The following is a 26,955-nucleotide window of genomic DNA, read 5'->3' on the forward strand; positions in this document are numbered from 1 at the left end:
AGCTTGATGTAGTTAAAGTATTGCAGTAAAAGTAGTGGTTTGGTCCCTCTGACTGATATATTATTATATATGACATCATTAGATTATTAATAGTGAAGCATCAGTGTTAGAGCAGCATGTTACTGTTGTAGCTGCTGGAGGTGGAGCTAGTTTACACTACTTTATATACAGTTAGCTAGTTTAGTCCAGTGGTTCCCAACCTAGGGGTCGGGCCCCTCCAAAGGGTCGGCAGATAAATCTGAGGGGTGGTGAGATGATTAATGGGAGAGGAAAGAAGAAAAAACAAAGTTCTGTTTTCAGTTTTTGGACTTTTTCTCTAATCTTTGATTTTTGCTGAAATGTTGGATCATTTGAACATTTATTGAAATGAAAGCATGTGAGAAGTTTAGAGGGAAAAATCACTATTTGGTGGAGCTGTTAACAACTCATAGACATGTGAAATGTGACCCCGACTACACACTGCTTTTTGTAAGACGTCAAAAGCCAAAAAGGTTGGAAACCACTGGTTTCATCTTTAACAATGTGTTGTATTTTAAAAGCTTGTTATATTATCCATTGTGTCAAATCTTCATCTGAAAAGTAACTAAAGCTGTCAAATAAATGTAGTGGAGTAGAAAGTACAATATTTCCCTCTGAAATGTAGAAAGTAGCATCACATGGAAATACTCAAGTAAAGTACAAGTACCTCAACATTGTACTTAAGTACAGTAGTTGAGTAAATGTACTTTCCACCACTGCTGTTTGGTTCTGGATGTGAAGTTCATTCTATTTATATAGCTCAGTATTACAAATCACAAAGTTGCCTCAGAGGACGAGAGGAACAATACAACATTTGGAGAAGTAAAAACAAACCAGAAAACCAAAACTATTATCCACAGATAAAGTGAAATAAAAGATGTTTTTAATGACATATTTCTTTTGTGAACTTTTGCAATGAGTAAAACATCTGACATGTATCAAACTTATCAGACAACCTCAACATTGTTAAACTCGTGTGTTGGTGCAACATTACAATGACTTCTTATCATCAAACATGATAAAACGTACTGTGACTGTTTTCTATCCATCATCTAAAATTTGACTTTGTTGAATCATTATTAGCGGTATCAAAAAGAAACGACTACTTTTGCTAGAAATAGACAATTTAATATATATAATCCCTTTACATATGTGACACAAGTATATTTTACCATAATTAAAAAATGCACTTTTACCAGTTTGATACTTATTTTACATAATTACAATTTCTTCTTTTCAATTTTATCCTTTAAATCTGTCAGTATGTGATAAATACAGAAAATCTTTGAATCTTGATTCCTCAACTGACTGGTTGATGGTGTTTTTAGGGAAAATTACAGAGTGAAACAAACTCTCAGAGGCTTGATTTAAAATCTGTTTAGTAAATCCTTTAAAATGAGACGACATCAAGTTTTACTGTTGAAAACGTCCATCTCAAACACGCCTCGAGCTCTATGATTCTCCTGCTGCTAATTGTTTGAAAACACTGAATCCTCCCTTAAGATTTTAAATGTTGGTTCATGTGAACAGTGTGAATCAGACACATTAATAAAAACACTCCGCAGCGTCATTTAGTTTCCATTTGGCCTTTTTTTTTATTCATCAAAACACACATACGTATCTCAGGCTCCATCATCACAGTATTTCTAGTCAAAGTCGGACCTTCCTGTGGTGTCAGCAGGTCCATCTCTACATCGTGTGTACATCAGAGGCAGGCTGGGCCAACAGTTTTAGTTCAAACACAAAAAAAAGTCAACAAAAAAAAAAAAAATATAGCAAAGAGTTACAGAGTCATGTAAAGTTTCACCAGCAGATACAGTGTTGAGTCTACAGTCTGTTAACCTAGGCAGCTTCAGCCGGACACGACCAGAAGAAGACAAAGAATCTGAGACTAAAAAAAAAGGAAGGAGAGGATACAGATTGTAGCTGGAACAAACATCCTCAGAGGGAATGAAACGCCGCCGCCGCCGCCGGAGACGACTCGTCCTAAAAACCCGACAAACTGAAGCGTCACATTCAGACGCTCCAGCTGTACAACGACAGCAGAGCAAGAAAACAGAGACTAAAAGCAACATAGAGCTTAAAGCCAAAACTTAACTAGCTCGTGTTTATTCTAAGAAGAACAGGAGGAGGGAACAAAAAAAAAGGTTAAAGGTCACCTGACATGGAAGCGGGGGACCTCCGGTTCACCACGAGGCCCAAAAACTCACCAACAACCAGAGAGACAAACACCCATAACATCTCTGATCAGCTCTGGCTGCCCCCCCCCCCCCCCCTCCACCAAAACCCATCAGCCAATCACTGCAGAGCTTGCTCATCATTGATCGAATGAGCCACAGATCAGACCTGACTTACAGACTTTTGACAGCAGAGTTTTAGTGTTTAACTGTCTGAAAACTGAATGATGACACAAAAAAAGGACAAAAGCAGAAAGACAGCTGCTCTACAGTAGTTATTGTTCTTTTTATCAGATGCACCAAACCAGTTTTATTTCAGATTTTACTGGACACGGACACCACAGAACCAGGAAGTATTCAGATATTCTGAAGGTCTGATGTTTTCCCTCCAAGGTTTTATTTACATGAAATAATTCCATGATGAATTTAAAAAAAAAAACGAAAAAAAAAAACATGCTAGTAAGGCTAACAGTGGACATTTTGTCCTGATGGTGGCGCCGGAGGAAAGGTCAGAGGTCACCAGGAAGAGGATTCTTGATGTAGAATAAACTGAATGATAGTTGTTGAGCTGTTAAGTGTTGGACGGACACACAGACTGTTCATGTTCACTTTCTCCTCCCGTCTTACTGAAACCTGTCAGAGACTTTCTGGACATTTTCCATTTCTTAGGTGTGAAAGGTCATAGAGGTCATGTGACCAGCAGCAGCAGACGACAACAAAACAAATTTAAATTATAAATCCTTAAAACGACAGTTCTGCTTGATTGTAGCGACACCTGTGGTTACCGGCGGCAACGCAAGACATCAGTTTGACCTTCGTTTTGTTTCCTCGTCGTTACGCGTCACGTTCGCACTAATTACATTTAACTTCTAATGAAAATGAACATATAAAAGGTTACCGATGAGTAAATACATGTAATAGCTTCAGCAGAATGATTGGTGACGATAAAGGGGATAAAATTGTGTTTGATAGTGATTTGAAGCTAATGTTTCTCAGGTCAAGAATGAATTCTGACGCTCAAGTGCCGTCTCTTTTAAACATGGGGTTAAACTCCTGCATGAATCAGGCGGTGAGGGTTTGGCGGAGGTTTGGCAGAGGTCGGGTGAAGGTTTGGTGAAGGTTTGGTGAAGGTTTGGTGAAGGTTTGGTGAAGGTTTGGTGAAGGTTTGGTGAAGGTTTGGCGGAGGAGTGAGCGGTGCAGCAGGTGGACGGGTGTGAGGTTAAGCGCCTGAGTTTTTCCCTTAGTGCCTTTTTCTTTTTATATGGGGTTAATGAAAGAGGGACTGGGTGTCTGTCCACCTGCTGACTGTTCAGTTTCAGTCCAAACAAACAAACAAACAAACAAACAAACAAACAGGACAGCAGATCATTTTACTGATGAAAGTGAAGGATAAAATTAGCCGATCAACAGAAAATTAAGAGCTTCCAGCATCTTAAAATGTGACGGCACATCTGATGTTTGGGAAACAGTGACTTTGACACATTTTATAAACCGAACGACAAACAGATTAATGAGGAAACGAAGTGTCGCAGCTGCAGCGTGCAAACATTCAACCTGAGGAGAAGCACAACAACAAGCAGCAAACGAAAGGAGAAGAAGAAGAAGAGACAGTCTGCAACGTTTTGACCTTCAAAGTCTTCGTCTGGCAAACTAACAAACATTTTTGGCTGATGAGGAATTTGAAGGTCAAAATGTTACCTCGTCTAAATCTGCTGAGCTTGTGATAGTCGGTGTGTTCTGCATGAATAAACTGTGGTTTCTTTATTAAACATCATAATTCTGAAACTGAAGCGAGGGAGTATCTGCCTGAGAGGCCGAACTCAGGGCCAAAAACTCAGCTGATTAATGTCTGATAATTATTTATTATGAAGATTGGTCCACGTCAGCGTTCGGAGAATCTACCCGCTGAAATGATCTGCTGTCACGTTCACTCGGACTAAAAATCTGAACAAGAAGAAAAGAAGCTGCTGAATGTAGAGAAACGCTGTTGGACTGAAATCAACAATATTCACAAAAATGTTTGTTTGCCTTCTGCTGAAACACTGACTCAACAGTTTTTATTGACAAGGACTTGTGGGCGGAGCCGGGACCGGTCTGACCACGACGCCAGGTAACAAACACCTGTCAAACAAAACAACTGTCTGACCTGAACACACCACAAGAAAAACACACGTCTCAAAGTTTAGAGAAGAAAATGTAAACTACGTTTATAGAGGAGCTGCGACGATTAGTCGATTAATCGATAATCAATTGTTTTGAGTCATTTTTTAAGGAAAAGAAAATGTCCAAATTCTCTGATTCCAGCTTCTTAAATGTGAATATTTTCTGGTTTCTTTAGTCTCTGTGACAGTAAACTGAAGATCTTTGGATTGTGGACTGAACAAGACATTTCAGGACGTCGTCTTGGGCTTTGGGAGCATTTTCTGACATTTTGTGGACTAAACAACTAAACAATAATGAAAATCATTCGTTACAGTTAAATCGAGCTCTACTTTCACTCTCTATGGCTGCATCGGTAACCATCGACTATACCAGCTGTACCTACTGATTTGTAGCATGTAAAATGCAACTGATTCACACTCCAGTAACATAGCAGGTGGCAGAAGAAGAATCTGTCAAACAGAAACCGGCTAAGCCTGCCTAGCATACTGCTAATCATATCAATTTAACAGTTTCATACTGTATGGTGCTATGAACAGCAGCTGGTTGGTAGTATGTAGTAGGTGGTTCTGAATACAGCGTATGACCCTGTAAGGCTCTGACCTCTGACCCTGGTTGACCTCTGACCTTCCCCTCGCTGTCATCAGGAGGTTTAAACACAGAGGAGACGCTCAGGCTACATAAACACAAACATGACTAGAAAAACAGAGAAAAGAGGGAAAAAGTCACAGACTGATAAAAAAAGTTCACTTTTTAAATATTAGCAAGGAGGCCAACCAGTATGTTGTGTTGTTATTAATTTAAGATATTAGTAAAGTTAATTTATTTGTTACTAACAAACTATTTACTAACTTGTCTGCAGGCTAGTTTGCAGCCAGTTGTTGGTAAGTTCATTACATTGTTTGTGGGCGTGGTAGCAACTCATTGTTAAGCTAATTAGCAACTGTTGTTTGCTAAATGATTTGTTTTTCAAGGGACAAATTAGCAAGTTGCTCTTGGCTGATTAGGCTGTTAGTGGTGGGAATATTGGCCTAAGTTACTTTTAGGCTAATTAGCAGGTGGTTGATGATGTAATGGCATTGTTTGTGGGCCAATTAGCAGCCTGTTGAAAGCCAAAGCAGGATGACAGTAGGCTTATGTCTGATTGTAGGACAACTAGTGACTGTCACTAGCCAAACAACATGTTAGCAAGTTGTTCATAGCCTAATTAGCAGGTAGTTCTCAAGTTATTTAGCCAGTTTAACATAGTATCCAGGCTTGTTAGCGACCTGCCAGTGGGCTGATCAGATGGATTTATGGTTTGGCTAATTCCCCAAATGTTTGTAGGATAATCCAGACTGCTGGCAGCTAGATGATCTGGCTGCTGGTAGGCTAATAAAATGACTGTAGCCATAGCTGCATGATGGTAGGCTACTGCAAAACGTTAGCCAAGAAGTGACAGTTAATTGTCAGAAGTCTAATTAAAAGGACTGACATGGTGACAACTCCTTGAAGGTTTATCCAGACTGCGGGAAGGCTAACTAGCGGCCTATTTGGCCTTTTGGTTGGTCAATCACTTAGATCATTTGCAGGATAATCCTCACCAGATTGGCTTGCTAATTAGCCCCTTGATATTCTGCTAATTAGCAGTATGTTGGTAAACCAATCAGGTTAAAGATAGCTACTTCAGATTAGCCAATGATCTGTCAGTCAGAAACCGTTAAGCAGGTTGTTGATTAGCAGGACGCGGCAGCTTAGCTCAGGTTGGCGCTGGGTGGTGAGCGGTGGGCGGTGCGGCGGACCAGACAGGACGGTCCCGCGGGTTCGAGTCTGCTCAGGTGTTGTTAAGGAATGATGCAGGAAGTTTTAGTTAATCTCAGTTAATCTCTTTAAAAAAACAAAATCCTTTAAATCAACTCAGTCCTGTTCATACTGGAATCATCATCATCATCATCATCAGTCGTCCACATCGGAGGTCTTGATTAGTTTCCTGTCGGCTTCGCTGCTTCCACGGGTTCCACGTTTAGGCTTCATCGCCTTGGAGTACAAGAAGAGGAGGGAGGGAGGGGGAGGGGTATCTTGGGGGAGGGGGGGGGGGACTGTTGAGGTCATATCAGTCGATTCAGAGATATTAGTCCCTTCTGACCTTCCTGTTCCTGGGAGATCTCCGCAGAACATCATCCTCCAACTTCTGAGACAAGACGAGAGGAGAGGAGAGGAGGAAGAGGAAGAGGAGGATGAGGAGGATGAGGAGAAGAGGAGGAGGAGGAGAGAAGAGGAGAAGGTGGTTAGAAGAGGTTTTTTACAGCACAAATTTGTGTTTAAAACATTTAAAGTCGTCAAACACTGTTTCCAGACTGATCTTAGTCGTTTTTTTCATGATCCAATTTACCGTCAACAAAACTCAACACTCCCTGATAGTTTTTCACCGTGTCAGATTATCATAGTGTTCTTGCCATGTTTTGGCCGAGAAACTAGAAACAAGTGCGAGCCCGACCAGTCATCGTTCACGACGTCATACGAGTTCATAGGTCGTTGGGGAGGAGGGTCAAGAAATTGTCAATCATGGCTACAGAAGCGCTGTGTGTGATGGTGGCGGCTTCGTGTTCTGAGTGCAGACACACAGACGGAGCAGACGCACGGACGGAGCAGACGCACGGACGGAGCAGACGCACGGACGGAGCAGACGGAGCAGACGCACGGACGGAGCAGATGCTGATAAACGTGCTGCTCACGCTGCTACGTTTTCTGTGAAGACGCGGTTAAGTGTCTGACAGAACAGATACGCTTCGACACGGCTGCACAGGCCGAGCTCCAGCTCATGTTTCATTCATACAAATCAGAAGATCTTGTGACAGCTGGATGGTGGATCACAAATCAATAATTCCAAACAACTGGGGGAAAAAAAGAAAATCACATCGGTTGAGAAACAACCCTTTTACAACATGTGACAGCTTGTTATTGATTAATTCTGACATGCGAGACCTTTCGTCAGGGTGTCGTGCGGCGTCCCAGACACCACATCGCTGTTCTCCGATTGAGTCACGTTATAAGGAGTAAAGACGTCCGTCATTCATATTCATTATATTATATTGATTTTATTTATGTTTCTTCTGTTTGTTCAACTTTGTACGAAGTTAATAGATGAATAAAAACTATTCATGGTGTTACTTTTGAAAGCTTCCTCACTTTACTTTTAGTTCTAAAACTTTTCTGTACGTCAGGAGAAAAAGCTGAAGTGGAACTCTGGACACGACGGTGGAAACGTACATTATAGTGAATTTATCAAGACAACAGTCGACATGGAACAAGAGAAACTAGACATAAAAAAGGTCTCCAAGATAAATGCCTGCTACTGATACTGAGGTAAAATGTTCTCTATGAAGACGTAACAGTGTAGCATGAGCAGCACGTTTATCAGCGTCTGCTCCGTCTGTGCGTCTGCACTCAGAACACGAGGCTTCTGCAGCCGTGATTGACAGTTTCTTGACCCTCCTCCCAGACGACCTATGAACTTGTGCGACGTCGTGAACGATGACTGGTCAGAGTCGTACACGGTAACTAACAAACTGCCGCCATTTCTTCTTTCATGGCACTCTGCAGTTGAGTCGGTAACAAACGCTGCATGTTAGAGGTGTGATGATGATGATGATGATGAAGGCGGCAGCAGTTATTTTACTGATCTACTAGCAAGTATGGTGTGAATCAAAGCCTGATATATCAGAGCTGTGACTCGTCTCCTCACCTCGTCAGCTGTGGCCTCCTTCTCTTCTTCTTCCTCTTCTTCCTCTTCTTCTTCTTCTTCTTCATCTTCTTTCTCTGCAGGGTTTTCCTCTCCGTCACTCTTCTCTGCAGCTGAAAGAACAGATTTAAAAATCAGTCAGACCAACAGCGACGGACCGCAGGAAAAGAGACTTTACTGAAATCTAAAACATCGCAGGAACCTGGACTGCTCTTCTCGGCCTCTTCAGCCTTCTCCTCCTCCTCCTCCTCTTCCTCTTCCTGCTCCTTCACGTCGGGCTGAGGTTCGTCTGTCTTCTTGTACTCTGCTGCCGGCGTTGCTGCGCTCTTCTTCTGCAGAACAAACAGGACAGTTCAGTTTGACTTAACAGACACGAAACACAGAAAACTGCAGCTCAGAAACTTCTTTTAACGCTTCAAACTCATTAAAAATGAAACCTGCAGAGTCAAAGAAACAAAAAGTCAAACAGTGAAAACACAACGACGTAATATCTGACAATGAGAAGTTGACTAAATGCTACTGACGCTGTGTATAAAATATGATTTATTGCTTACAGACAGATTATTACAACATGTGAAGGTTCAGACTGCGGCAGCGTAACGACTCTTTATAACGAGGTGCTTCATCACGTTAAAACCAGCACGTTTTCTTATTATAATGAGAATAAATACTTGTGTTTGCTGTTAAATCAGATACAGTCTAATGAAGCTGCTGAAATTGAAGCGCGTGAACATCTGAATGAATTGATCAGGGCAGCAACTGATGATTATTTTTATTATCAATTAATCGTTTAGTCTATAAAATGCCAGAAAGTGATGAATCACTGTTTCACAAAGCTTTAAATGTAACCGAAATGTAACCAACAGTCCACAACACAAAGTTATCAGTTAAATGGTCGTAAAGGACAAAAGAAACCAGAAAATATTCACATTTAAGAAGCTGGAAACAGAATTTTTGTATTTTTTCTTTAAAAAAAAAAAGACTCAAAACAAAATAGTTGATTGAGTAATCAATTACTTGACTAATTGTTGCAGCTACTGATCAAATCTTAACTTTCTTTCAGGGAAAAAACACCTCGATGGTCATTTCACCCAGAATTCACAACTTTTCCAGTTCATGTCAAGGACAAAAACATTCATATAAAAACTTCTATTAAATTTATGAGACGTTATAAAATCCTGCAGCTCTCCTCCAAATACTTTATTCATTGTTGAAGTTTGGCCCTCGGAGCCTCGGAGATAAATTAAATCATTTTTGTGATTCTGGACTGTGTTGAAATTTGTATTTAACATCCAATAAACCAAATAACAAGAACAGCAACATGTAAATAGTTGTTGCTGAATGTTTTGCAGTAATCAAATTAATAAAAATTAAAACATTTTTTTTACCCGAATGAAGAATCATTTTCATTTTTCTTGCAACCAAACTTTTGATTGTGTGTAGAATTAAAATATTTCATCACATCCAGCCGTTATTTGCTCCACAGATCTTTATAAATGAAGCTGAGGCTGAAAAACACACTTATATTATATTTTGACTGTATATTTTTCCCAAGAATTATTATTTTAATTTCCTTGAAACTTTCCTTGGGGGGGGGGGGGGGGTGTTAATATTTATGACATATATAAAAAATTAAAAGATGTTATATTAATCCATCATTTAAATCATATTTTTGAAAACAGCTAGTTCTTCTTCTTCACTGGCTGTAATATTACATTCAGTGGGTTTATTTCATACGTAGATATTTGTGTGTTTATTGACTTCAAGGTTTTTCAGGAAGTTGCAGCTTGTAACGGTTTAGTTTGTTGATGATGTCATCTCATTTCCTTTGATCTACACATTATTTCACAAACTTTTCTGCACTAATCATCGACTAGTAGCATCGAAAACAATAAAGCAAGTCTGGGTTAATCCCACCTGAAACAGGTTTACGGCAGATTATTGCAGAATAAACTGTAACCTACCGAGAAATAAATCTAAGAGAGCAATTAAATTAATTTATCATTTAATCATTAAGCAGTTTGATCATGGAGCCAACTGTCACAACACAGCCTGCACTGATGTTTCAGTTTGATCACATCCATGACATGAACTGGGAGCCCTGGGTGAGCACTGGGAGCCCTGGGTGAGCACTGGGAGCCCTGGGAGCCCTGGGTGAGCAGTGACTGGGTGAGTTATCAGCAGGCAGACACACTGTCTCTGCGTCTCTATCGGAGGAAGAAGCTACTATAAAGAAAACTTCATCCTTCACATCATTATGATGTGAAAAGTCTCTCTTCAAAAGGAAATGAATTCTCTCATTATAACATGAACCTTTCTGGCTTTTTAGTGATTTAATCCATCATGATTGTAACTATTTAAATCATCAAATAAACTAATCCATTATACGAGACTCTGTATCTCGTTAAGACAAAGATATTTTATATTCTGATGAGAAATGTGAGACAGACGACGGCGCAGCAGTGAGTGTTTGACGTCTGTGTTCAGTCTCTCTGTAATGTCTCGCTGCAGGGAGCTGGGACGTCTCGCTCCTCCGTCCTCCAGCTTTCATCTCAAGGATAAAGGCGAGTGAGAGAAGCGAGAGAGGCGAGTCTCTCCCTCCACACGTTGCCGTCTACGCTACAGCACCACAGACACAAACACAGAACGAGCACCTTCAGCACAAAACAACAACAACAACAAGTTCAGGTGTGAAGCTACTCTAACAGCAGCAGCAGCAGTCACCGGGCCCGAGGCGGCGGCAGCGGTGGCGGGGGGGTGGTTCAGGCGTCCAGCTTCGTTAAACTCTTCCTGTAAGCTGGTGAGACTCAACTGACCCTGAGCTGAGCCTGACGACCTCTGTGGACAGTCACACACACGCCAGACTGTGACATCAGCTGTGACATCACGCCATAAGAGGCTCCATGACGCCAACCGCACATGACGGTGACGTAGAGATTTCTGATTTCCAGGTACAAAAGTGTGTGTGTGTGTGTGTGTGTATGTGTGTGTGTATGTGTGTGTGTGTGTATGTGTGTGTGTGTGTGTGTGTGTGTGTGTGTGCGTGTTACCTTGCCCGTGCAGCAGAAGGCGATGATGAGGACGAGCGGTAAAGCCATGGTGAGGACGTAGACGACCCAGAGCCACGGACGCTCCTCTGCAGCGTTCAGCATCTGAGTGGCCAGACCCGGCTACAAACAACACAACATAAACACGTAAACAAACACATAAAACAAAACACATTAACACAGGAGCAGATATTATCTGTAGTTTATATACGGCCTCCTTAAAGACGCTAAACTGACTGTAAACTGTGTAAATAAAGTTATTGAAGTATTTCAAACCTGCTGCAGACGACAATCATGTCATAATGACTGTTTACAGTCAGAGAATTAAGATGTGGAGGTGCAGAAACAGCTGCGTCTCACATCCACACTGCTGCTCTGAGCAGAATTTGGATAAAAGGTCAGAAAAATAACCAGATTTTTTGTCCAACACAAATGTTTTTTCTTCTTCTTTCTTCACGTTAATCATCTCGGGAGCAGGTTGGGAAACGCTGGACTAGCTGATGAATGCTGATGTCACAACTGAGATTTATATTTCTGAACGTTTCCCACATTATGAAAAGAAAACAAATCACGACTATCATCTCAAACCCACGATCACGCAGCTGCAGTAATCTGAGCGTGAAGCAGCAGCGTCAGTGTGAGTCTGGTGATCGGCTCTGATCACCACCGAGGAGACTCTCTTATCACCACGACATCTATTTCTGTCTCACTGAGAGACGCTGCTGCCTCCTCTAGAGGATTACATCACCGCCGAGGCTCAAAAAACAAACACGCTCGTAAATCTCACAATGAAAACCTGCGTTAAAAGAAAAAGAGTCATACGAGCAGTAAAAGCAGAGCGACACTCGGATCGCTCGTCCTCCAGCTCTGAATAATCTAACAGATAAAATCTGAGCTGCAGCTTTATAACAACATGTGTCCTGATGTTTTTATTGTGTTTCACAGAGATGATATTGTTCTTTCATACCTTTAAGTCCTGTTTTATTCTGCTGTCTGACTTGAAACTGACTGTTGATGATGTGTCAACTACTTTATACTCACTTTGTCCCCGTCTCTATTATAAAAAAAGAGATAATATACTTTACATTTCTCATTTTAAAAACATATTTTTTATGATACACATTCTTACATAATTTGTAACTATATTTTTTAAAATAAGTTACAATTTTATGTATTTTTTATGTCTTATTTTTTGCTCAAAATCACGTCAGTTTTTTTTCTTCTAAATTTAATGTCTTTTTTTTGGGTAAAAATTAAATGAATTTGTGACTTTAGTCTAAATTCAATGTTTTTTTAATCTAAATTAATTGGTCAGGAGGAGGATCACACTCACTTTATTTACAAAAGACAAAAAGGTTTTAAGCTGTCGGGCTTTCATCAGTGTCACACACACACACACACACACACACACACACACACACACACACACACACACACACACACACAGGTAATTAGCATCGCACCTGGTAAGATAATCAAATGCATGATAAACAGTGAGCATCCAGAAAAGTCCCAGTCTGCTGGTCGATTAGTTGGTCGATATGCTCTCGTCCGACCGAATTCTCATTGGTCGAATAATCTCCGTGTTATTTTCATAAGGAGAAAAGTGCTACATCAACAGCTTTCCAGGATTAATCCATTATTTCCTGCAGCGGGAGGAACAGACTAACAAATCACCTTAACTTTGATCTCGCCCAACCTGATGGAGACTGCTGGGTCTAACTGTACTCAACGTTTACTGAGTCAGTGTTTCTCCTACAAGTATAACAACAAGAACTCCCGCCAGGCCAAAAAGATATTTTTAATGTCAAAAATAACATCAAATCATTCACTCATCCATTCATTTGGAAATCAACAGCGTTTGGGAGTCTCTGTGCAGCGCTGCTCTGGTACGAGAGTCAACCTCTGTGTTGTTGCCTGGGAAACTGTTGGTAGCGTAGCTCCGTTAAGGAATACGTCGTTACGGAGTATGTTTGAGTAGCGAGCAGGAAAGAGCAGCAGAGAAGTGACGGTGGATGCGAGCGGAGTTGTCAGTCTGGCAGTAAATGTACAGTACAGACTATAGTGTGTCAGTTAATAAATGCTAAATGCTGGAAAAGTGAAGGAGGTTAGCTCCAAAGTTAGCAACAATGGGTTAGCATAACCTGAAGATGCTAAACAGAGAAACGTGTGGCTGCTGAGTTCATCCAACCTCCCTGAGACTAATCGATTAGTTGAAGATTATGTATGATTTCAGTCGACCGAGATGTTCTTTGGTTGACTGCAGCCATAAAAGAAACCAACTCAATCACATTATTTTGACAAAATCAAATTATTATTATCATCATTATCATCATTATTATTTCTAAATGAAATGTCATCTTTTGTTAAAATTTTATAAAATGTAATTTAAGTTTGCCTACATTTGGTCTTTTGTAAAACTTTAATTTAATCTCAATTTCTTTTAGTCTAAACTGTGATGGATCATTTCTTCTGCCTTCACTGAGTCAACCAGCTGCTCTTCCTCCTCCTCTTCAGCACCTTCATCACCTGCATCCATGTTTCCTGTCCAGTCAGCAGCTCTGATCTAATAACCCACCTCAGCGGCGCCCTCTGCTGCCTTCTTCAGCCCCCAGCCGTCGTTGGCCCAGCGGTCGGCGGTGTTGCGGTCGTTGGTGATGAAGAAGTTGTCGAAGAAGATGTCGGAGGTCATGGACCAGAGCTCGAGTCCCACAGCGCTGAAGGCGCTCATCCTGAACGGGTGCAGGTCCTCGAAGAACGCAGGGTTGGCGATCTTCCTCGGCTTCCAGACGCCCTGAGAACACAAAGAGCATCACGCTGACTCGTCTGATTCGCTGCTGAGAGGCGTGACGCCACATTGGCCGATCCAAACCCGTGAGTCTGAACGTTACCTGGTAGTTGGGGTTGTCGATCATGGGCGCCTTCCACTTGCCCTTGTAGTTGGGGTTGTCGATCATCGGACGTTTCCAGGCTCCACAGCCGGGGGCGGTCTCACAGGCGGGGTTAGGGATCTGAGGAGCTTCCCATTCGCCGTCCATGTCCTCGTCCCTGACGAACAGGAAGTACAGACAGACGGTTATCAGAGGTCGGGTCACTTCTGAAGTTTTATTTATAAGTGAATCAGCCGATGAAACAGATAACAAAACATGAGATGGAAAAGGATACGAAAAACTGTATAACTGAAGATATTCACAGACTAAACCGACCTTTGATCATTTATTTGTTTTTTTATCAAATGTATTAATTAATATCATTATTTGGGAATTCAGTTACTGTAAAGTAGTTTCATCTTTATTTTGAGAAATAACTATTAAAAAAACGGATTATGACTAATAAATAAAGAGTATTAAAAGACAATCTGCTGATCGGCGTCTTCAGGCTTTGAAGTGACGGAGGTTGACATGCCGAGTTGCCGTGGTAACTCACCAGTCTTCAGGTTTGACGGCGTCGGGGTCTCCGATGTACTCGGGCTCGTCGTCCAGCCAACCGTCTGGTTTCACGGCGTCTTCATCAGCGATCTGAGCGGGAGCATCCTCATCCCTACACACACACACACACACACACACACACACACACACACACACACACACACACACACACACACACACACACACGAATCCACATTACTGCACATGTGCAAAACAAAAACTGATATCAGACAGTTATTCAGATGTTACACAAACACTCGTAACTGCATCACATGCTGTAAACCAAACACTTCCTGTTTCTCATGAAGTCATCTTTCATTCAAATCAGCTGATGAAGCTGCAGGTTTAAGTTTGAAGCAGAGCGGCTCAGATGTCTAGACTCTGTCTCCATGGTAACCGCCGGCGTGTACTGACCAGTCCTCGGGCTTGGCGGCGGCGGGGTCCTGGATCTTGGGCCTCTCGTCCCAGTCCTCAGGCTTCTGGTCGTCGGGGTCCTCGATCTCGGCGGGGGGGTTGACAGGGGGGGTCATGTCTGTCAGCAGGCTGCCGCTGTTCACCACCGTCTGATCCACCAGCACCTCGAAGGTGTTGTCAGGGTTCACCACTGGGGGGCGACACAGAGGGGGGGTCACATATACACACCTGGACTGTCAGTCTGTGTACAGGTGTGTGTGTGTGTGTGTGTGTGTCTTACCCAGTGTGTACAGGTGTGTGTGTGTGTGTGTGTGTGTGTGTGTGTGTGTGTGTGTGTGTGTGTGTGTGTGTCTTACCCAGTGTGTACAGGTGTGTGTGTGTGTGTGTGTGTGTGTGTGTGTCTTACCCAGTGTGTACAGGTGTGTGTGTGTGTGTGTGTGTGTGTGTGTGTGTCTTACCCAGTGTGTACAGGTGTGTGTGTGTGTGTGTGTGTGTGTGTGTGTGTGTGTGTGTGTGTGTGTGTGTGTGTCTTACCCAGTGTGTACAGGTGTGTGTGTGTGTGTGTGTGTGTGTGTGTGTGTGTGTGTGTGTGTGTGTCTTACCCAGTGTGTACAGGTGTGTGTGTGTGTGTGTGTGTGTGTCTTACCCAGCGTGTACAGGTGTGTGTGTGTGTGTGTGTGTGTGTGTGTGTGTGTGTGTCTTACCCAGCGTGTACAGGTGTGTGTGTGTGTGTGTGTGTCTTACCCAGTGTGTACAGGTGTGTGTGTGTGTGTGTGTCTTACCCAGCGTGTACAGGTGTGTGTGTGTGTGTGTGTGTGTGTGTGTGTGTGTGTGTGTCTTACCCAGCGTGTACAGGTGTGTCTTCTTGTCAGTGTAGTACGTCCTCAGGTCGGCGTCGGGTTTCTTGGCGTGTTTCTCTTCGTATTCTCCTGTTTTGGGGTTCTGGTGTCTGAAGATGAAGTGCAGTTTGTACTCTTCTCCACATTTGTCTGGTCCGAACATGATGGTGTACGGAGTTTTATCCACAAACTGGTCCTGCACAATAAACACACTCAGTTCAGCTACATTAAACCACATAAAAGACTTTTCTAATCCTGCCATAAACTAATATACGGTCAATTTAGCTTCTTTTTTCCTCACTTTGTCTTGATAAGACTCAGCGTCTCTGAAGAGTCTCGTTGGCTTCAGCTGAACTTTGTGTCATTTTGTGGAAACAGGAAGTGGATTCTGTTCTAATATTTTACAGTGAACGGAAACTTTTCCAGACTGTGGAGCTCAAAGTCCAGTATGACGAAGAGGAGGATCACTGCCACTGAGAACCTTCCTCACATTCCAACTACAGTCTACACACTCATGTTAACAGTCAGCAGTTACACTGACATTCACTATAAAACACCAGACTGCGCTGCTGATGGACAATCAATAAAACTGCATAAGATGATGATCAATACACATGAAACACAACATATTTAAAGTTTTTGTATATAAATCTTTACTTTCTCTTTGTTTTGGCAGCAGTGTTGAAAAACTGAAATATGTGTCAGTGCACAACCTCATTGTTTCAGTTAGCTGTTGTCATGGCAACTCAACAGTCAAGTAAATATTTTATTGTGTATAACCACTAAATTTTTTGGGATACAAAGTAAGTTTAGGGTCAGTTCAGTAGTTACGACTTTAGCAACCTGTAGACGTGTGTGTGTGTGTGTGTGTGAGAGAGATCAGACTCACCAGGTCGAGGTCGGGAGTCTGAGTCAGCAGCTTGACGTAGGCGCCGCCACAGTCGATACCTGACTGGAAGTTCACCTCGTACCTGAAGACAGAACGATGAGGATGATGAAGAAGCAGCTCGACAGATAAACAGAGTGTAAGATGATCTTCTGCAGTTTTAAGTAAGTGTTGCATGTTTAGTGTGTGTGTGTTTAGTGTGTGTGTGTGTTTAGTGTGTGTGAGTGTTTAGTGTGTGTGTGTGTGTGTTTAGTGTGTGTGTGTGTGTGTTTAGTGTGTGTGAGTGTTTAGTGTGTGTGTGTGTGTGTTTAGTGTGTGTGTGTGTGTGTTTAGTGTGTGTGAGTGTTTAGTGTGTGTGTGTGTGTGTTTAGTGTGTGTGTGTGTTTTCTTACTGGATGATGAGTGGTTTGGTGTCAAAGGTGAAAGGTCGCAGCATCTGACCGGAGATGGCGTGATGTTTAGCTCTGGACTTCAGAACAAGACCTTTATCACCGGGCAGCTTACTGTCCTTCATCTCTTCCACCGCCCATTTACCTGTCAACAAACAAACAAACAAACAAACAAACAAACATCACCTACCCGTCGTCAACAACAACATCACCCATCATGGAGGGTTTATCCTCTGTACGGTGGCCTCTGTAGGACATCATGTTGACGTACAGACGTGTTTACTGTAGACATGAACATACATGTTCTAACAGATGCTTCTGTACGTACCGTCATACTTGGCGATCTCTTCATCAGCGTCGTCTTTCTTGGCGCTCGACATCACCCACCTGAAACCAACAGGTGGATCGTTTAGTCAGAAACACACCTGGACAAAGACTCCTCAGCGTCTGGCTCGCAGGTTAAGTTAACGTTTTTTAAAGTCAGTTTTCCTCCCAAATATGTTTGTTGAATTTTTCTACATGAACCAACAAACAAAAACATATTTATAAAAAAAAAAAAAAAAAAAAAAAAAAAGGAGGGAAAACAGCCAACAAAACCCCCAAAAATCATTTTTTCAGTAGACATTTTGATAAATTAACCTCATATTTGAAACCTTAACAGTTAATTTCTCACTACATGTGCGGAGCCTGGAAGGTGTCTTGGAGAATAAAACAAATAGTTGATGCTGTTGACTCAGCATTAGCTTGTTATCTTCATGCTATCAGTGTTGTGTGAACCCTTCACACTCTCACTACGGATCACTGGTGTTTATTTTGATCTTGGACTTCTGCTGTCGTTTAAACCTGAAACATAAACACAGCTCGGTTTTATCTGTGGGATCTTTTAAATGTAGTGTTTTACAGGATGTGTTTTATGGGTTATTTCACTGTAAAAAAAAAAAAAAACTTTGATGATGCAGCAGATTTTTCTGCAGGCCAAATATATGATATGATATTAAATCATGAGCACAGATTTGTCTTTATTTTCTCTACATCGTCTCCTTACTGACACTTTAACAGACGTAGAACAAAAATAAAACAGCTGTGAGGTCGGCTGCTGGCTGGTTTGAAATGCATGATGGGATACTTGACACCAGCTCCCAGAGAGTAAAAGCTGGAGTATTATGGAGCGTTCCTGCCTAAATGTGGACTTTAAACAGGAACCGTACTCGAGCTGTGACTGACAACGTTCAGCGAGTAACTGAGTGACATGTGCTCACCCTTCTAGTGTCCCCCTGTCGAAACTCTCGGCGAAGAAATGTTCCCCCATCGGCTCTGGAGCCTTGTAGGTCACCTGGACAAAGAGACGGAGAGAACAGAGTCAGAGACAGAACAAACATTTACTTGTTTGTGCAGATTAAACTGCTGCTGATGAAGCTGAATCAGGTTTATACACAGATGCACCACAAGAGATCATTTATCATCTTTGTTGTTTTCTTTATATGCAAATAGATTAAAGAAGTTCCTAATTAACTTCCACGCTGAATCTGCAAACACAGATGCAGGTGGCAGGTGTGCATCTGTGTCTTTGAGCTTATGCACAAATAAATAAAACAACTAAACTCTGCTTCTCCTGTTATCCCTGACAGTCTTTATTCATCTCTTCACTGTGGACAGATCATTACAGAAAACATTTCAGGTGTGTCATTTGCAGTCAAACTGGTGTTTACTGGTAATAAGCAGACTTCAGTGATCAGACTATAATGACAGAGAGCACAGCACAGTCAGCACAAACAGGTCAGATCTATTCTCTCCACACCCGTTATTCCCAGTTTAGAAACTTCTACTAAATTCTAACCTTCACATCGACTATTAAATGACTGTGTGGACACACTGCGGATGTTACACTGAAAGCACATTTGAAGGAGATCTTTTAATATCCAGTATGAACAGGAGGAATGACTCTTTCACCTGACTGCTGTGGTTCCGTTCAGGCAGAAAGCATTTTAGTATAGCTGAGGATGATGAGGCACATTCCTCTTTTCTGTCTACAATGTGAATCATAAATAAAAACCATCAAACTAATTAAAGCTGCAAGCAGCGTTGGTCGGGACCTCGCTCTCTGGCCCGTCGGGATCAGATCATTTTGCTTTTTAAAAATGAGGGATATTTCTTACAAGTGTGGTGTGCTTTTATTTTGAAAGTGTGATTGACATGTGTACTGTCAGGTGTGTAGAGACAATAAGTAACTGCAGCTGGACACAGAAAAATATTCATATATTTGAATGGAGAGTGTGAGTGAACCCACACCTTTTTGAACATTTACTGCTTCCACATAGTTTTAGATACAAACTTCATTTGAACTTTAAATGAGTCACGAGACTTTGACCTACAAGTCTTGAATTTACATGTTTTTTCTATCTTTTACTGTTTTTGAGATATTAGAGTGTGAGTTTTAAAGTCTTTTCTTGCTCCTCCTGTGATTTTATAATGAGTGTGTATTGCGGAATGTTTCACAGCACTGAGGGAGTGACATCACCAGGAGCAGTTGGAGAGGAGGATTTTAGAGTACGCTTCTGGTGAAATCTCCTCATAAATCCCATGACTTTGGTCAAATCTTAAATTAGAAATCATATTTTAGTAGGAAATTTCATTGCGAATCCATTGATACAAGTTTGAAAGTGGTCAGACTTATAGTTTAGACGTCAGAAGCCTCTGTTTGACACAAAGTTCATGCCCATAGATTGTCTCCCCATTGTTTTACATTGTAAGGGTGATGTAGCACTGCAACTTTCAGGGCTTATAAAATCCAAACCATTCGAGTTATTACAAAGTTTTTAACAACTTTTTTCAGCACAGTGTCATAAGTTGTGTATTAAAGTTTGATACCATTAACGCCCTCGGAGGAGACAGCGTTTGTTCGGGGGCCAAAGCTACTGTTTTACAGTTGTCCTCTGCCTTTTGGGTTTGGTCCCTAATTATTATTTAGTATGTATTTAAGGTTTGAGTGAACTGTGTTTAAGACTTTGTAGGTTGAGTTGTTATCAGACTGGACTGTTGGTGGTTTACAGTGTGAATGCAGGTCAGTGGATCAGCAGGTCAGTTCACTGCTCCCTTATCAAACTCACTTCCTGTTTCAGCAGATTAATGAGTGAGTAACACACACACACACACACACACACACACACACACACACACACACACACTTCCTGGGAAAACTGTCACACCCTCCTCATGGACCCAATAAACCATCCAGAGAGCTCTGTTACTCATTTACATTTATACCAGCGTTTATTCATGTAAAGGTGAGTATGTTTATTTCTTACTTTAGGCGTGGGAGGAGTCTTAGGAGCAGGTGGAGCTTCGTCCTGCATGTCCCCGTCCAGTTCCTCCTCGTCATCAACTCCGGCTACGTCCAGATCCAGCTCGTCCTCCACGTCCACATCATCACCCAGGACGTCCTCCACCAGGTCCTCAGCCTGACAGACAGGAGTCAAACTGAGGCAGAGGAGGCCCGCCGCCAGAAGAACGCTAAACCACACCCTCTGATCCATAGTCTGCAGGAAGAAGGAGAGAAAACGCCCGTTACAGCTGCTTCCCATTAACATCAGCCAGCACAAGGTGGTTCAACTGGTTTTTACAAGAAACCATCTTTACTGTAAGGCTGCAACTTTACATTATTTTCACTACAAATTAGATTTTTTTGTTATTATTCTTATTTATACCAAAACACAAACAAAGATTAAAGGATGCAGGGTTTTTTTGGCTTTCGAACAGAACAGTGAGACATTTTTCAACATTTTCTGACATTTATACACCACATGACTAATCAAGATAATCGAGAGATTAATCAATAATGAAAATAGATCATCAGACCAGTTCAGTTCACTGTTTGTTGTAGTTTTAAATCTCAACACCTGCAGTTCATCAAACAGGAAAGACTGGTGTTTGGTGTCGGACGTGAACCTCCGTCACTAAAACACACTCAGCAGGTAGTTAACCTGTGTCTCCCCGGCGTCCATTCATCGCCATGGTGACCAACCGACACCCTCAGCTCCATTAACCTTAATGAGATTACACCCCGCGGGATTACTGCAGCACCCCACAACACACACACACACACACACACACACAGACACACACACACACACACGTCTGTGGAGTTTGCAGTGGCTCATTACACACCTGTGTTTACAGGTAAATATGGACTTTCAGGGCTGATGATGACGACTGATAATCAATAACGTTGCTCTACCAACTGTAAAACCTGTCAAGAGCACAATAAAGACTAAACATTAGACTGACAGGTTTATTTTCCTAGTTTTTTAGAAACAAACTAAGTAACAAAAGTTGAATTTTACTGTTTTTTTTACCTTTTTCCTCTCACAGGCGACATTATTACAATGATTATTGCAACAATCAATCCATTAGTCAACAGACAGAAAATCCCTACTGTTTTGATAATTGATTGATTTTTTTAGTCATATTTTCTAAGCGAAAAATGTTCAAATTTGCTGGTTTCTTCTTCTCAAAGGTGCTTTAATGTTTTTTTTGTCATAAATGACAGTAAACTGAATCTTTGGCGTCTGAACTTTTGGAGGATAAAACAAAACATTTAAAGATGAGTTTTAGAGGTGAAACTAATTATTATTTCATTATTGATTCATCTACTGAAAGTGAAATCTGGTTTATGATGATATAATACAGAGATGCAGAAAATCCTCAAAAACATGAAGAAACATCGACTGATCAGAACAGACATACAAACTATCACAGCCCTGAATACAATATCATTTATGACATACCAAAGCATCAAACAGTCACACTCCAGAACCGGAAATTTTTTGTATTTTTGCTGGAAAATTATTTGTTAATCATCAAAATAATTGTCATTAATTTTCTGACTATTGATCAACTAATGACTTGAGCTGTGAAGTCGTCTGCCTGCAGCCTCTCACGCAGCAGACCGCCAGGCTAATCAGATTAACCTGCAGCAGGATTAGCATGCTGGTTAACAGCCTGGCAGCGCGGTGACCAGTACGACCACCAGCGCTAGCTGCTAGCTGCTAGCTGTTAGCTTAGCATCAAAGCCGCCTGGCCGGCGCCCACATGGCGTTTGAAGGAATTAACTGCAGAGACAGTTTTATATTTCCTTCAACAACATGCACAAGCATGTTCACAAATATAATAATCATACATTTTATTTCTATAGCACATAATGCAAAGAGTCAGAACACTTACAACCAAACAATAAAGAGATAAAAATACAATAAAATAGGATAAATTTTAATTAAAATATAAATAAAATAGGCTTTAGGAGAAAGCCTTGCTGAGGGTTTAAGTCTCTAGTTTGGTACTTTATTTGACTTTTTTTAAATTTTATATGTTGATATTCTATTCTGGGCTGTTTTGTCTTAAATCCTCAGTAATGAATGAATAAATCAGTCTGTGAGGATAAAGTGTCGTCATGTCAGCTGACAAAAAGTCAGATATTTCTTTTTGAATGTTCAAAAATAAAAATGAAATTTCCTCTTTCAACTCATCGATCTCCTGAGTGTGAAGAGTATTTATTGATTTATTTATGGTATTAAACGACAGGATGAGAGAAAACTCCAGATAATAAGAACATATACAGACTGGAAGGAGGAATAAGACAGCGAGCCGTAAACTCAAACCTCTCAGTGATGCAGCGCTGCTGCAGCTTTCTGCTGCCTGAGGTAATAAGCTTTTAGAAGGTCTGTGATTGGCTGCATGAAACAACAGGCTCCTGCTAATCAGTCCAGTGAAACCAGCTGAAGTTGCTGTTATACATCCAGACTGACAGCAGCATCGGGCCTGGAGTCGCTCTGCAGCCTGTTAATCTGATATTAGGACCCGCTGAGCCTGCAGGACATCTGCTGCTCTGATTCACTCTCTGATATCTCTACTGGTCTCTACTGGTTTCTAACTGGGTTTCAGAAAAAGCAGAAAAGCTTTCGGAGGACTAACTTAACTGAATGAAATCTGCATCACTGAGGGCGGAAAACTGTCTAAAAGCAAATGATTTCCTGACCCAAATCATATTTTAATCTCTATAATTTACTTTACGGCCATAAAAATAATCAAATATCACCGTTTTTTAAATGAATCATAGCTGCTTCTACAAGATATTCACATAAAAAGTTGGAGAAACGATAATGAGATCAATGTCATTGAAAATCTGATTAAAAAGGAAATTCTAGTGGGAAGCTTCCTGCGTTAAACAGTGAAATCAGCCTTTAACAGAGCAGCCGGCAGGTTACTGTTTAAACACAGAAACAACAATCAGCTTCTCTTCCTGTGTGAAGAATATAAAAACACTGAGTAACTGATCCGTCACTCATCTGAGACACAGACTCACATCAGCTCCTGCATTTATTGCTCAACCGTCTGTTAATATATCTCCAACGATGCATTTAAATATTCACCTTTCTTCGTGCCTTTTATGCTCTGCAGAGTTTAGAAAACTGTAGCGCTGCAACTAATGATCATTTTCATTTCCTGTCGATTATTTTCTTGATTATAAAATGTCAGAAATGAGTGAAGTTTGAGTGAAATCTTCAAATTGCTCGTTTCGTCCAACCAGAGGTCTAAAACCAAAAGATATTCAGTTTCAGGCCTTTTTTAACTAGAAAAAACTAAATGATGAATCTATAGGGAAACACTTCTTAACAATTACTGACATTTCTAATTGTCGTAATGTTTCAATATTCATGTTAAATGTGTTTCTGATCCTACGATGAACATTAACAGTGTTGAAGCTGAAGAATTTGTCACAATGAGTAAATGTGGGGAAAAATGTCTTAAAACTAATTTTCAGCACAAAAATGATTAAATGTGATTAAAAAAAAACTGCTGCCGTGTAATTTAGTTGTTTCTGATTCAATAGAAACTAAAACTGATTCATTTCTGGACAATCATGAAAACAAGTGATAAAACTGATTTGAATTTTATTAAATATGTTTGTACATTTTGTGGAGACATTTTACGTCTTTTCTAACTGGGAGCGATGTGACTCCAGACTGGTGGATTTAATCGGGTTTAAATTCATTATTAACAACTTTACGATTACATTTCTAGTAATTATAAAAATCGGCAGTGCTGGTTTCTGTCTTACTGGTTTCAGATCAGAGCGGCACTGGTCTGACACACGACCTGAACACCAGCCGGTCGAACCAGTCGGACTGCTTCACCTGAAGGACTGGATCCCAGCATGAGATCATAGATAGACTCGTTTTATTAAAACATAAACCTCGTTCTCTGAGGTTTGAACTTTGGCCAAATTAACTGCAACTTATGGAAAACATTAAAACACAAGATTCCAGTAAAGATTCCAGTAAAACCATCATATATAAAAGTGACAGTAAAGCTGCTTCCAGCTTCTTTACTGTTTACAAACAAGTACAAATTAAAGACATGTTGGGTTTAACTGTAACCTGGTTCCTCTTCATTCACTGCCCAAATATCAACATTTGTTTATTTGTTTATTTATTTACATCCCAATCAGCTGTTCATTAGTCTTCCTGATGTCCTTCATTTTGATCATGTGAATCAAAAGTAAAAAAATATTATACATATGAACATAAATACATGTACTTCCATATAAAAACAACCAATTTAATTAACTACAGCTGCTGTAATTAATTGATTAGTTGACCGACAACCATTTTGATAATCGATTGAGTCATTTTTAACAAAAGAAACATTGATTCCAGCTTTTTGACTGAATATTTTCTGGTTTCTTTAGTCGTCTATATGAACATCTTCAAACTGATCAACATTTATCAATATTTTATGACATTTTAGAGACCAAACAGCTTATCAGTTTATTTTGAAAACAATCAACAGATTAATTGATAATGAAAATAATTAGTTGCAGCTTTATAACAAATTAAAATAAGGTTCAGTACTAGTTTGTTATATAATCAGCAGCATAAACTCTGCAGTCAAGTGCTTGTTGCTACTCAGTCGACATACAACATGGATAAAATATAATTCCTCATTTTAATCTGTAAACTGTATAAACTCTATCAGACAGAATCATCTTCAATCTATCACTCATCGGAGATCTCTTTCTGATGAATTCTGTTAAATTATTCCTCTGACTGGCCGCCTTGTACACACCAGTTTAAAGTGTTAGTTCTGGTTGTAAATACTGATTCTTCTACATGATCTCAGAATAAAAGATGAAGTGAAACTAAAAGCATCATTTTGAGGTCTGGGAAGCTGTGATGGACATTTGGCCTTACATCAAAAATAAAACAAGTATTTATTGTTTCACTTTGCTTTTTCAGCCATTTAATCTTATTTTCCATTTCACTGATGTGTCATATTTCTTCATTTTGCTGTTCTGACTCCTTCAGCAAAACAAATTCCTTGTACACTTTGTGTAGTGAGTCAGCCATCAGAGAAACAACCAACTATTGATTTATAGTTAAAGTTGAAGCATTATGAGGAAAAAAAGGGTCTTAATCTGCTGTCGGAGATGTTATTTAGGTGTCATAACAGAATAATCTGGTACTCACTGCCTTTAAACTTAGTATCAGATATTCAATATAAGTTTCACTTATTCACTTAAAACTGTTTATTTAAAAATTAAAATAATGTTTCATTTATTCTGTTTGTGTTTCTTTCATTGAACTATAGTTGTAAAGGCTGAAGCTCTCCATCTAAACAGGAAATATTCTGCCTGATTTGTGGATTTTTTAAATGCTCGATCGATTAGTCGACTGCAGAAAATTAACCGCCAGATTAAATGATTAGTCATTTGGTCCATAAACAACCAAAGTCCACGATGACGTCATCAAATGTCTTGTTTTGTCCACAACTCAAAGATCTTCTGTTTACTGTCATAGAGACTGAAGAAACCAGAAAATATTCACATGTGAGAAGCTGGAATCAAAGAAATCCAACATTTTTTCTTAAAAATGACTCAAAATGATTAATCAGTTATCAGATTAATTCAATAATTGGCAACTAATTGATTAATCGACTAATCGTTTCAGCTTCAGCAGATTAAATTTAATCCTCAATTGTAGTCCTTTTCAATACACATCATCACAAATGTCAGCCTGACATATTTGGTATTTTTTTCAACTTCATGATCTCGACAACAGTTTTACATAAAGTTATCTGCGTTTTAACCATGTTGAACTACATAAATGTGTATTGATTGAGCATCTGGTGACTGATAGGATTGATGAATGATACCTGACAGCTTTATTCAGTACTGACCTCTGAAACTGCCTGAAACATTCTCACCGCCTTCTCATAACATTTCAACAGTTATTTATGTCCTTTATCAGCTCGATAAATCTGATCTGATCGATCTGTGACAACCCCCACGTAACTAACACGGATATTCCAGCTAGCTGTGCTGCGATGCTGCTTACGAAACAAGTGTAGGAGCTAATTTAGCCTCAAATTCTCATTCAAAACACAACCAGAGTTTCATTCATATGAACTAAAACTGCTATATTGGAATATACGTAGCTGAATATTTCACGTTTGACTGAATTAAATGTTAGTAAAGGCCAGCAGAGCAGGCTAACTGGCTAGCTGAGTTCACCTGTGGTTAATTAGCCTTAGTTAGCCACTCAGCCCAATGCTAACAGCATGCTGGAGACACGGAGCTTCATGTTTAACGGCTAAAAACGGACGCTATCTAAATAATTAGCACACACACAGCTCAAATAGACCACCGTTAGTCAGAAAATAGTACTTTTCGGCTGCGTAGCTCTTTAATAAATGACATTTATCGGTCTCTTTACTCACCTCCGGCTCTCCGATGTGACCGCCTGGGAACTGCTGAGGAGGGTCACGTGGGATTATTGGAGGGCACAAACTGCCGTCGCCTGTCGCTGATTGGCCAGGCGGAGC

At 40.5% G+C, this 26,955-nt stretch overlaps 1 protein-coding gene across 2 annotated transcripts; it reads right to left on the reverse strand.

Moving 5' to 3' along the window:
- Positions 1-1,588: 1,588 nt before the first annotated feature.
- Positions 1,589-26,955, reverse strand: canx (calnexin). Of its 2 annotated transcripts, none has more exons than XM_067598208.1 (15): positions 26,851-26,955; positions 20,385-20,615; positions 18,339-18,412; positions 17,408-17,466; positions 17,083-17,224; positions 16,694-16,775; positions 15,808-16,000; positions 14,966-15,155; positions 14,550-14,663; positions 14,015-14,171; positions 13,702-13,917; positions 11,127-11,246; positions 8,279-8,408; positions 8,080-8,189; positions 1,589-6,522 (listed from the first exon to the last, which is right to left on the reverse strand). In XM_067598208.1, exons 2-15 carry the CDS (start codon positions 20,610-20,612, stop codon positions 6,466-6,468), a joined length of 1,872 nt encoding a protein of 623 aa, XP_067454309.1. In that variant the 5' UTR covers positions 20,613-20,615; positions 26,851-26,955; the 3' UTR covers positions 1,589-6,465. The 2 variants fall into 2 exon arrangements, with proteins under 2 accessions (XP_067454309.1, XP_067454308.1); XM_067598207.1 differs by having other exon boundaries at positions 1,589-6,525.

This window comes from Thunnus thynnus, chromosome 9, assembly GCF_963924715.1.
Source record: "Thunnus thynnus chromosome 9, fThuThy2.1, whole genome shotgun sequence".
Lineage (NCBI taxonomy): Eukaryota > Metazoa > Chordata > Actinopteri > Scombriformes > Scombridae > Thunnus > Thunnus thynnus.

What these genes read in the sequence shown, in the direction of transcription:
- canx (XM_067598207.1), bottom strand. Translation starts at nt 20,612, where the DNA reads ATGGATCAGAGGGTGTGGTTTAGCGTTCTTCTGGCGGCGGGCCTCCTC. An exon ending in TCGACAACCCCAACTACCAG is followed by an intron (nt 13,918 to 14,014) that starts GTAACGTTCAGA and finishes TTGTGTTCTCAG; the next exon opens with GGCGTCTGGAAGCCGAGGAA. An exon ending in CAGCAGAGGGCGCCGCTGAG is followed by an intron (nt 11,247 to 13,701) that starts GTGGGTTATTAG and finishes TGTTGTTTGTAG; the next exon opens with CCGGGTCTGGCCACTCAGAT.